At 31.2% G+C, this 12,064-nt stretch overlaps 1 protein-coding gene across 6 annotated transcripts; it reads left to right on the forward strand.

Moving 5' to 3' along the window:
* Nucleotides 1-1,265: 1,265 nt before the first annotated feature.
* On the forward strand, nucleotides 1,266-9,416 carry LOC114409037 (protein KAKU4-like). Of its 6 annotated transcripts, none has more exons than XM_028372321.1 (13): nucleotides 1,266-1,733; nucleotides 2,154-2,218; nucleotides 2,766-2,842; nucleotides 3,718-3,830; nucleotides 3,903-4,039; nucleotides 4,190-4,363; nucleotides 4,892-5,159; nucleotides 5,296-5,375; nucleotides 5,488-5,515; nucleotides 5,858-5,921; nucleotides 6,401-6,486; nucleotides 8,192-8,291; nucleotides 8,668-9,416. In XM_028372321.1, the coding sequence occupies exons 1-13, from the start codon at nucleotides 1,460-1,462 to the stop codon at nucleotides 9,014-9,016; spliced, it is 1,815 nt and encodes a 604-aa protein (XP_028228122.1). In that variant the 5' UTR covers nucleotides 1,266-1,459; the 3' UTR covers nucleotides 9,017-9,416. The 6 variants fall into 6 exon arrangements, with proteins under 6 accessions (XP_028228122.1, XP_028228120.1, XP_028228124.1 ...); XM_028372319.1 differs by having other exon boundaries at nucleotides 1,267-1,733; nucleotides 3,718-3,827; nucleotides 5,852-5,921; XM_028372323.1 differs by having other exon boundaries at nucleotides 1,268-1,733; nucleotides 3,718-3,827; nucleotides 3,909-4,039; nucleotides 5,852-5,921.
* Nucleotides 9,417-12,064: the final 2,648 nt, after the last annotated feature.

Genomic DNA, 12,064 nt, shown 5'->3' on the forward strand with positions numbered 1-12,064 from the left:
CTTTTCAACCCTAATAATTAACTCAATTTCATACATTGTTATGTGTTTGAAGACTTTTTTGTTTAATTATCACCGTAACTCACAAGTCAATCATTCTATAGATAAGGAGTCAAAAACCAAGAAAGTAATTGAATACGAAAACAAGGATAGAAAGAAACAGGGGCTGGGTGGCTTTCTATATGAACCAACATTAAACAAAGGTGTGGCCGTTGGTTCAAATTTTTAACATAAGTATAAATCATTTAACGTTTTTATAGTACGTTATTCTTTTTGTCTAGAATTATAAATTATAAATTTTTATGTAAGAAAAACAATTTGAAATTAATAGACACACACTTTTTATCAATCGATCTAAAATCAACTTTACTTATGAGCTCTAATAAAATTATTATAAAAATTAATAAATTTAAGAAGGATAGAATTTTATTGGATAAAAGTGTAAACAACATTTACATTAAACTATTTTCTCACAAGCGGCCTTAAAAAATGCATTTTAAACGTGATAAAACTAACTTTATGACTGATTTTTTTTTGTTATATAGTAATATACTCTTAAACTGTAAATTATTATATATATATATATATATATATATATTCTCGTTTAGACGTTTATTTCATATATTATTCTCACAATTAATTCAAAAAATTATTTCAACTATTTAAAACTATCTTTTTTATTCATGTATTTGATTTTTTTAACTTTCTATCCTTCTAGTTTACTTTTTTTTAATTTCTATTTCTAAAAGAAATTATCAATAAATAAAAATGTTGCACATGTTTGTAACAACTTAAATATTCATAGAGAGAATTTTATTACCTACAATAATTATATCTGATTTGAGTAAATTTTTCTAAAGAATATATATGATTCCTTGAAAACAAAAAGTTAAAAATAACCTTACATTAATAATTAAATGACTTCTTATAAATCTAAAATATAATGTATATATTTAATGATATTTATTTATTATTAAATTTAATTATATTATAATGTATATTAAAAATATTTTTAAAATTTTAAATTTAAGTTTAATTATATAAAAGTAAAACCTGATTCTCTTAGCGACAATTTTTTCTGATTATAATTCTCTTGAAAAAAGCTGTAACACACACAAATTTATTCCCGAAAGATACCTTTGGACTTTAGTCTCAGGAAAAAAAATTAAAGACCCTACACGAGCATATGCTTTTTGTTATTTAAATAACAAAGGGGGAGAGGCAACATTTTTCCTGGCCCACAACACAGCACACACTGACGATAAAAACAAACATTAAAAGAAAAAAGAAAAAAGAAAAAACGCAATAAACCGAAGATAACCGCTACAACAATCAAACTCGGCGTCTGTTTCCGGGAAGAGAGGTTTTGGAATAAGAAGAGAAGAGAAGAGTGAAGTGGTGTTTGGAACTGAAAATTTGAACTCTCTCTTTAACGAAACAAAAGCACTTTCCACGTGCTTCGATGGCTTCCGTTCCCGGATCTCGATCCGGCGGCAAAATCGTCCGAACGCGCCGGAGCGCCGCCGCGAGGAGCCACACCCCCTACGACCGACCCGCTCCTCCGCCGGAGCCTCCGAGCCCTAATTGGCTCTCGCGTTTCGTTATCTCTCCCTCGCGTTTCATTGCTTCTGGCGCCGGAAAAATCTTCTCCTCTGTTTTGGATCTCGACAATTCTCCTTCTGATTCTTCCTCTGCTACTTGTTCTCTCTCCTCTTCGGCTAACGATTCCGATGCTGGTAATGACTCTAATTTAATGCATACGCACTTTTCTTACCGTTATACTGCTGTACTTGAACTACTAGGGTTTCTGTACTTTTTGGTTTTAATTTCGTTAATACAGGGATTTTGTTTTATGTTGAGTATGTGGAGTGGAGTAACAGAGCTTGTGTATGCTGCCTTTATTTTATTTTGACTTTAGTTGATCTAGGTTTGGTAGATCTAGTAGTCAAGGTAGGTGGTGCTTCGTAATTAAAGTGCTTGATTGGGTTTGAAAAATAGACGAAGTTGGGTGAATCTGTTATGTGTTTTAAATTTAGCTTTGAGTATGGGTCATGGTCGTGCTTTGTTGAAAAAACAAAATATGTATGTCTTTTGGTTTTGGGCTGTTGCTATAGCTGTCCCCTACTAAAAGATGTGCTTGGTGTTTAATTTTGCAGAGGAAGTTGGTACTTTCGATGATGAAAATGATAACCCTTCTGAAGGTGATGTGGCGTTGAGCAAGGTAGTTGAATCTCTGTTATGTTGTGCTTGGTTTAGGGCTTTTTTTTTTGTTTATTCTAGAAAGTAGTTATTTTCAATAGGTTTTGTTGGTTTGTAATGCATACGCATAAATTATGAATGTCAGTTTTCCTTGGTGGGAAATTGATTTGCTTTTACTTACTATGCATGCAATGCATGTTGATGCATGCCCTCACATGTAGGTTGCAGAGACATGGCATTGTTCTTAATATTTTCTCTCAGGCAACTTGTTCCACTAACTTATGGGCCTTTGGTAATTTTAGAAGACTTCATCCCTAGTCCTTCCTCTTAGACAACTTATTTGTTCCACAAACTTATGAGTTTTTGGTAACTTTCTGAAGCATTAATCATTTTTAAAAATGCCTGGGCTTTTGACAGCACTGTAGATTATGTTTTCATTCAGTTACAGTTTTGATCGATAGTTTCTTGTCTTCATGAGTCCCCTTGTTTCGTCTAATAGCATTACACATTTTTATTGATATCTGTGATGAAAGGATGGGACTTCGAAACTGATCAATTTTTCTGTGAAGGGGCTCCAGCCTTTTGTCAGGAATAGCAAAAACAAGCATATGATTGAGCAACTACTTATGAAGGAGTCATTCTCAAGGTACTGAAGAATTTATATTAGTTACAAGTTTAAAATGTGGATATTTCCTTTGCTGTTTCTTACTTTTTACACCCTTGCGTTAGCATATGATAATTTGTTGAAAGTTCTAGATATTCTTTTGTCAACAATGTAATTTCCTGTAGTTAAATAAAAACACACTATATGATTATTTATGCATCCTGGTTTTAGGGCCATCTATTATTTTTCATAGGGTTGAATTTAAAATTATCAGTAATTTTAGCCTCTAATATAATTCTATTACCTAGTTATCTACTTGTATACCATGATTACCATCCAGAATCCCTGATGCTAGTTGTCAAATCATAGAAGACAATTCTGAATTTTTAAATTTACAAAAGACTCAGCATTGTTTGACTTAAAATTTTCCTCCAATTATGTACAGTCTTGATGATTTTAACTTGCCTAAATTTTGGAACTTTTAAAAAATAAGCATTAACCCAGGCCAGACAAAGAACATAATCATATACAGGGTGCTATGCTGCATATATCAGTGATGGATTTTACTCCTCTAACATGAGGCATACACTTTAGAAGGTGAAGTGCAAAGTAATAACTGATTCAATAAAGGGTTGATATTGTGATAGAATACATACACGTGTATAACAAATTATAAAGTTGTTAAAATCTCAACTGTTTTTTTTTTCTTTCAATCAACAGATATACGACACTTTACCTTATAAATTGCACTCATTATGTTAGAATAGCCAAATACATCAATGCTTTGAACTAAAATTTGTGGATCTTGAGCTATATGTGTTATATAAACTTTAGAGAGTGGAACTGCATTTATGCATACATAAACTGTTTCCTCTAGTTGTTCGGAATAAGATTCTAATAGTGTAATTTTTGATCAGGGAAGAATGTGACCGGTTAATAAAAATAATAAGATCAAGAGTGGTAGATCCTGCAAATGATGATGATGGGGATAAGAGGCCAACGGATATGTCCAACAAGATTCTTGGAAGTGGTATTCTCTACACACTAAGCTCTGTTTTAACATATTACTGTTTCGTGACCATGGATTTTAATTATTTCTTAGATACAGATTCACCTGAGCTCCATGATGTTGCCATTATGGAGGCAAAGAAATGGCTGCAGGAAAAGAAGTCAGCATTAGATACAAATACAGATATAGGTTATGGAAGTCTTAGTTTGAACTTGGTTGCATTACCACAAGTTAGTAACTCTGTCTCTTAGTTTGTGGAGAAACATATATTCATGTTTCATCATTGTACATGTTATCTCCTTCCCCTTTTTAAACATACATTATGTCATGGTTTTCACATTAATGGTTTGTTTTTACCTGTATACCTGGCTGATACACAGGATCCCAAAGATGAAGGATCACCAGTGGATGTGGCCAAGTCGTATATGTGCACACGCCCTCCATGGGCATCACCTTCTATAGACCATACTAAACCTCAAACACCATCTGGAATTCAGCTATTCAAAGAAGAAACACCATATCTATTTGGCAACAATTCTATGCCATCCTCCAAGGTGCCATTTAATGTGTTATTTGTTTTTGGAAATCACATATATATCTTATTGGTTTTTTTTACTAGCTAATTTTGTTTTCAAACTGAGATTTTTACCTATATGTCAATTACTTTGGAAATTATATTTAGAAAATTGGGTCCTACATTTTGAGCAGATATTGCTGGCACAAGGCATAGTTAAACCAGAAAATTTATTATTACTAAATTTCATGAACTTAAAATTTTGAAAACTAATACAGTTGTTGTAATACAAAGTAAATTATGTGATGTACCTTGATTATTTTCACCAAAGGATTTATGTTTTCCTTTTTCACCAGTTAGTTGCCTTAATTATTTTATATGGTAATACAAAGTAAATTATGTGATGTACCTTGATAGAATTTTTAATGTTCTGGAATGTCATTTGTCACGGAATATACATGAATTGCTTCTATCAATCATGGCTGGGTTGTCATTTGGGTTGATCGAGTTACAGTATTCAGATGTTGTGTTGATGGATTGTTTTATTTGGGCTGATACTGCAATGCAGTTGAAAAGGGATTCTGCTGCTACTGGTTCATGGAGTATTCAGGATGAAATACGAAGAGTAAGATCCAGGGCAACAGAGGAATTGCTTAGATCACTTCCATCCTCAAAAATTGACTGGTCTGCATTTGCCATGGAGAATAAAAATAATGTAAACTCTTCAGCTATTGAAAATATTGGAGCTAGTTTGGGAGAGAGAGTACATAATTCAACAAATTTAGTTGATGCATCTGTGAACTTGGCCAGAGGCTTAGGTTCTCAGGTCTCTCCAGGTATGATTCTACTGCTTTAGGAGGCCTGTTGGTTTATTCTGATAATAAATTGTTTTATTGGTAAAACATATTTATTCCTTAAAACTTGTAGAGCCTCTCAGTGATTTTCTCAATTAACTTCATTTCCCTTCTTCAGATTTGGAGAGTAAACTGGATGAATTCCAACCTGAGTCTGTGCTGTCTAATCCAGTTAACACTAATTTTGAACAGAATCAGGTGTGCATCTGAACTGAAGTTTATATAATAAGCCCCCTTGTAATACATTCAAGGATTTTTAAAGATCAACTCTATTTCATGTCTAACACGATTCTCTTTTCTTTTTTCTAAGGGCTCTGTTGCTGTTCAGCAGACCAGAGGTAACACAACTGCTGACTATGATAATATACCTAATTTGTTGATCAAATATGTTTTAGAAACAAAACCATTTGTTAATTATCAATGCTTTTGCTTTTGAGATATTCTGGAGAATTATAATTGGCCAATTTGACAGACATTATTCGCTAATTGTTATTATTTGAGCAGAGAAGTATGATTTAACTACTTACAAGTATAAATCCATTGTTCTTTGTGTTAATGCAGCTTGACTAGCTGATAAAGTTCTTTTTTCATGTATTGTAAAATAGTTTTATCCCACCATCTCTCAGTAGAAGTTTTACAGTTTTACTTTGCTTATGAAAATCCATGCCACATAGGTACAGAAGATGGCAGCAGAGAAATAACTACTTCAGGACTAAGAGATGGGTCCTCGGATGATATGCACAGGTTAGAGTATTTCTATCATGTTGCCATTTCTTTTCAATAAAGTTGTGCTGGTATATTTCGCCAGGTTAAGTGTTTTCTCATTTACTCTCTGGCATTACCTTATTCTCCCTTGTCACCCCAACTTTATCTTATACAATGAATTTAAGGTCCTTAATTCTCTCTAGTTTGATCTGTTGATCACCTTTTTGACACTTTCTTTTGGCTGATTTTTGGAATTTTTAACTTTCCTATATTGCAAAAAAAGTTCCCTGTATTTGATTATTGTCATTGCTCTTGGGTGACCACCAGAAAAATTTTGCAACTCTTGAACCCATGATGTGCAAGACTGACAACAGTTAGAAAGTATGTTGAGTTTAATCCTGTCAATGTCTATGATTACCAAGTGTCCCATGTACAGAGATATGGTCAGGCTTTTTGTATGAATTCTGGCCCTTCGTATTATTTGTTTTCTAATTTTAGCATTTTTCTGAATGTAACAGGGATGGCAGTCTGGTTAAAGTCAATGGCATCAGTGACACAAATGGGTCTGGTCATCAGCTAGACTCAGTTGAAGAAACTAGAGATGGTATGAATCAGTTCCTTTGGCTGCCTTATGATTAGAAAACATGCTCGGTTGACCGTTGATGTAATGTGCTATTTGCAACTTATATAGTTACAGTTGTTAATGATGCTATTCAGAGATACTATAGCATTTAGCTGTGCACCATGGGCAATTGCACAATGCTAAAATGTGCAATTCTTATGGCTTTCTGTGTTGAATTTGGCTGAAAATTGAGTAAACACAACCCCATATCTCCCATAAGCTAGGGGACTATCTGACTATTGTAGGCCTTTGACACCCCCCAGTGCATTTGGATTGCTGGTGGAGGCTTGTTGTCCTCCATTCAGGTGAAAATAATTCATTCAATGTTTTGTTGCAATGTGCAATGCATGCAGAGAAGTTTCAGCCTTTTTTATTTCTGCACTTTGGGATTCACAACTTATGTTTGGTCAAAACAGAAAAGCCTCCCAATAGTGTAAGATTGCTTGATTGTGAGGCCTCGCTGCCCCTTCTTGCAGTTTTGTGGCCCAAATCATCTCACTTGGGGTTTCGTAGGGACAGGAGATATTTATTATGATAGATAGAATACCAATTGATAAAAGTAATAAAATATAATATTGAACACTGAAATCGCACAATATAGCAATACACTTGCTGTCCCTGAGACAAAAGTCTCCTATTACTCAAATACAACTATACACTTGTCCCAGAGACAAATGTCTCCTACAGAGTTTTCTCTGTCCACAACTGATATAACTGTCCCTGACTCTCAGTTTCCATCATATTAGATATTACTTTTAGAAATAATTTTCTTGTGTTTTTATGCAGCAGGAGTTGTTTGTGTGTATGTGTGTATATTACTGGTATTGCACCAAATAGTCCAACAATAGTTCTTTTAAATTCCAGGCATTACCAAACAGTGGTCATTTTAGTCTCTGAAATTACAGTTTACTACTATATAGACTGACTGTTATTTGTCAATTTCAAGTATTAAAATGATATTTTTATAGTTTTAAGAAGTAAATTGACTGAGGGCGAGCCCTGGTGCAACGGTAAAGTTGTGCCTTGGTGACTTGTTGGTCATGGGTTCGAATCCGGAAACAGCCTCTTTGCATATGCAAGGGTAAGGCTGCGTACAACATCCCTCCCCCATACCTTCGCATAGCGAAGAGCCTCTGGGCAATGGGGTACGAAGTTTTTAAGAAGTAAATTGACTAATGCTTGTAATTTTAGGGACTAATTTGGTGTGTGTGTATTTCAAAATAGATGTGTTTTTCATATTTGTTGCATATATTGCTGCAAGTGCACTATTTGCTTCTAAAAATTATATATGCAGTATAAACTTCCTTGCGTTTTGTACTCTAGTTCTTTGTGTCCATATTCTCTGATAGAATTTGCACATAATCAAACCTTTATTCACTTATTGTTACTCAGTTTGTTCTGAGTTTGTCCTTTAGCTAGGGTGTATGATCTGCACATTTTATAAGGAGTATGATTGGATCCAATTTTAATGTTTTCTGATTAAATATGTTATGCATTTTCATGAGGATATGTTTACATAGATCAGGGTGGTAATCTACAGAATCTTGCATGTGTTGATAGATTTATGGTGTTTTCCCCTTGTTCGGTTATGATAAATTTCTCCCTTGTGCTCTAGAGTTTAAATATTTAAGTCAGTATTCTTAATGTTAGTTTTCATTTTATATGCTGATCCTTCATTTGAATGCAGCTATAAATTCTAGATTACAAGATAGTAACCACTTAGTAATCAAAGAGAAGGTTGGAGCCGAAGATGCATTGGCAAATGGGTTTCCCTCTTCAGGGCCAAGGTAAATTTATGGTTCACAGGCTTTTCTTTGATGTTGAATATTCTCAATGTAAAACCTATTTATATATAACCTAGGTGCCTTTTGCTTTTATTTAATCAGTGGAGCGTAAAATTATTGATTAAATTTTACTTTTACGCTCATCACATTACTAAAGTCATTACTCATTAGTCATTACCTAATAGCATGATTCTCTGTTGGTAACCTTACTTCCTCAATTGCCTAATTTGGAATGAACAATTTTTTATTTGACTTGAAATGTGTGGCAAAATCAACTGACTTTTTTTCCCACCTGTCTAGGAAAAGAAACCCTTCATTTCTTATTCCAGTTATCAAAATAGTAAATTTAAATTAATTCTGCTATTTTCCTGTATGCTAGTTTCAATGCAGGGCAGGTTATTGAACAGAACACAAAAACATTGGACAACAAACCCAATACAACCGATTCAAGTCAGGAAAGGACAGCACAAGGTGTTCTTGAGCAAGAGGAGTGTCAGACGTTGCGTGAATCAACGGAGGTGCCTGATGTGATTGGGGATGACTCTGTTGCTGACCGTGTTGCCTCTGGTTCACAGAACAGTTCCAGTATGTATGAGGTTCAACATGATACTTCTCAGCCGGGTGTAGAATTAGGTTTGCCAGCCACACCAACTAGCATTGCTAAGCAAAAGGGAAGAAGAATTACAACCAGATACAACAGAAGGGGCAGGAGCAAGGGTGTCAAATGATGCCTGTTGTATTATGTATGTTAAATTGTAAGTCACTGTTAGCTTAGAAAGTAGGGATTCTGCCAGGTCATTTGTTGTGAGATTAATAATATTCACGAATGAGTCTACGTCAACTTAGGTTTATTTTTTCTTTCATCTGTTCTTTCTTCTTTTTTGGGCGATTACGTTCAGGGAAATCAGGTTCAGGTTCAGGAATTGGAATGTATTTGCTGTATAAAATGGTTAAATTAGCGACATGTTCTTTTTTTCTTTTTTAGCTGGTTAACTAGCTTACACGGATTTATGGGACATGTACGAACTTGTGCAGCCTGAATGAGGCTCCTCCAGGAATCATAACATTTTGTAACATTCCAGTACTCGAATTAGTTTGAGTTTGATGACTTGAAAGGTTTTTTGTATGCATCGTTGTATTTATTTATGTATTTTTAATTTGGAAGAATTGAATGTGGGAATTAGTGGATTAACAAGGATTTACGCACATTGTTTAGCCGAGTTAGATTCTCAGGTACTTAATTTGGTTTGACAGGTTTAAGTGGAAAAGTTGATAAAAAGAAAATGAAAGAGTGACTTAAATAATCTTTTGGTTTCTATAAAGTATTTTTTTTACAATTTTTTAAAAGATTTTAATTTTAATTTTAGTCCTTTAATGATTTATACGATACTTCATTGTGGTTGTTGAAAGATTATGGCTAATTTTTAAATGTAATATTTCAGATAATAATTTGTAACTATCCCTAAAAAAACAATTAACTAATGGATTTAGAGGTTAGTAAGTATGCATTGTTTGTTTTTTTCTAAGTCAGAAATTACATGTGTTTTTCAATCCATTAATTTAAAGATTAATTTCAGTAAGGGATTTTTTAGCAGATCTTATGCTACTGGATGAATCCTTTGGGTTAATAAGTATTCATTGTTATTGTACAAGAATTTTCACTAAAAATGAATTAAAATGTCTTTTGTATGATTGTTAAAGTAATACAATTTTGTTACCAAGTCGCTAGTTGGTTTGAGTGATATAAACTTAATTTTCTTAGACAAATTTTGAATTTTAATTTTATGGATGAAAAAAAAATCAATTGATCATATATTACAAATTATGATGAGAGAACAGTTTAATTTTTAATCATTAATTAAATATTTTAGATTTAAACTTGATATTATTGGTTAAACTGAAATAATTTGGAAACAATTAACTCACACAATTATACTAAACAATGTATATATTTATAAAGTTTAAATATCTATTCTTATATTATTTAAGTACCCATTTTATAGATCAATTGACTTACTTCCTATATTTCTTCGAAAATAAAAAGCTTACTTTTTATATTATCTTTTCTTTTTCTCGTTGCACAAAAGATTATAAATTAGTAATTTTCATCTCCATTTATTACACTAAAATTGTTTTTTTTATAAAAAATTACAACCTTTTCAAATTTAAATTATTATTGTTATGGTTAATATATATTTTCTTCAAAATTTAAATTTAATTTATTATATCCAAATTCAAATTTAAATGAAATCATATTTGATTTTAAAATATAATAATAATAATATCATTTCAATTTCAAATTATCTTAAATTAAAATTGAATTAAATATTATTTTAATTTTTAATAAGTTCTATAATTTTAAAAATTATTATAATAAATATATTGTTGTTTTCAAATTAATTTAAATATTATTTTTTACATTAATTTATTATATTAAAATATAATAGAATAATCATATATAAAAAGTATTGGGCAATTATATTCTTTCTATTTTGTTCAATTTATAATTTTTATTCCATCATTTTAAAATTGAGACATTTAGTCTTTTTATTCTAAAAAATTTATGATTTTGACTCTTTCATTTTAAATTAGAGACATATGGTCTTTTTATTTTAGAAATTTTTTAATTTTGGTCAAATTCTCAATTGTTTCTGTCTTTTTATTTTTGTCTAATTAAACCTTAAACCTAATATATTCATTAAAGATATCCTCAATAAATGATTTTATCAATTACAAAGTAAAAAAAAAATAAAAGAAATAAAACACAAGCAAAATTAAATATTAAACTAAAATTGTGTATTTTTCTAAAATATAAGAATCAAAATTATAGATTTTTTAAAATATAGAGACCGAATATTTGTATTTTGAAATAAGAAGACCAAAATTATATATGTTTAAAAATAAGAGAATCAAATATCCTCATTTTAAAATAGATAAAACAAAATTACAGATGCAATAAAATACATGATCAAAATCGCATTTAAAATTTTAGTTTACTCACTATTTGGACCTTTTTACCAATTAGGGGGTAAAATTTTAAACAATTTTCCAATTGGGAGTATATTTTAAAAATTATCCAAAACGGAGTAAGTCATAATAGGTGTTACAACTTTTAACTCAGAAGTCGTAATATATGTTATGACTTTTTATTTTTTTTAATTGAAGTCGTAAAATTATTTACAATGATTTTTTTTTTGTTTTACGACTTTAAAGTGGTAAAACTTTTTTTTTTAATTTTTCAAAGGTTTATGACTTTGAAGTCGTAAACTTGTTTTTTTTTTGTAAACTTGTTTTTTTTCTCTTTTCATAAACCTGTTTTTTTTAATTTATAATTGTTTATGATTTTATTTTTATTTTATTTTAAATAAAAAAATTAAAAATATATATTTAAATATATAATAAATAATATTAAGTTGACTTATCCTTTGAAAACATTTTCAAAGTTTATCAACATCATTTTCACTCTATTGGAAGTGAAGACACATGACCTCAATATTTAGGTCCGCATTTTATGTCTGATCCTTCGAAACGATAATAGACATCAAATAGGCCGGTCACTACTCGAATACATAATGAGATGGACGAACTAATTATTCCAAATAGGCCTAAGAAATGCTTATTAGGTAGAAGTAAATGACATCATCGTACTAACTCTCCATACAAACAAGTACATGACTAAAATAATTTGTAATTTTTATGTTTTTCTTTCATTTGTATTATGCGTTTTATATTAATGTATCAATTATGTTGTTTTTAATTTTATTGATAGATTATTT

Source organism: Glycine soja, chromosome 4, assembly GCF_004193775.1.
Source record: "Glycine soja cultivar W05 chromosome 4, ASM419377v2, whole genome shotgun sequence".
In the NCBI taxonomy this organism is placed as follows: Eukaryota; Viridiplantae; Streptophyta; class Magnoliopsida; order Fabales; family Fabaceae; genus Glycine; species Glycine soja.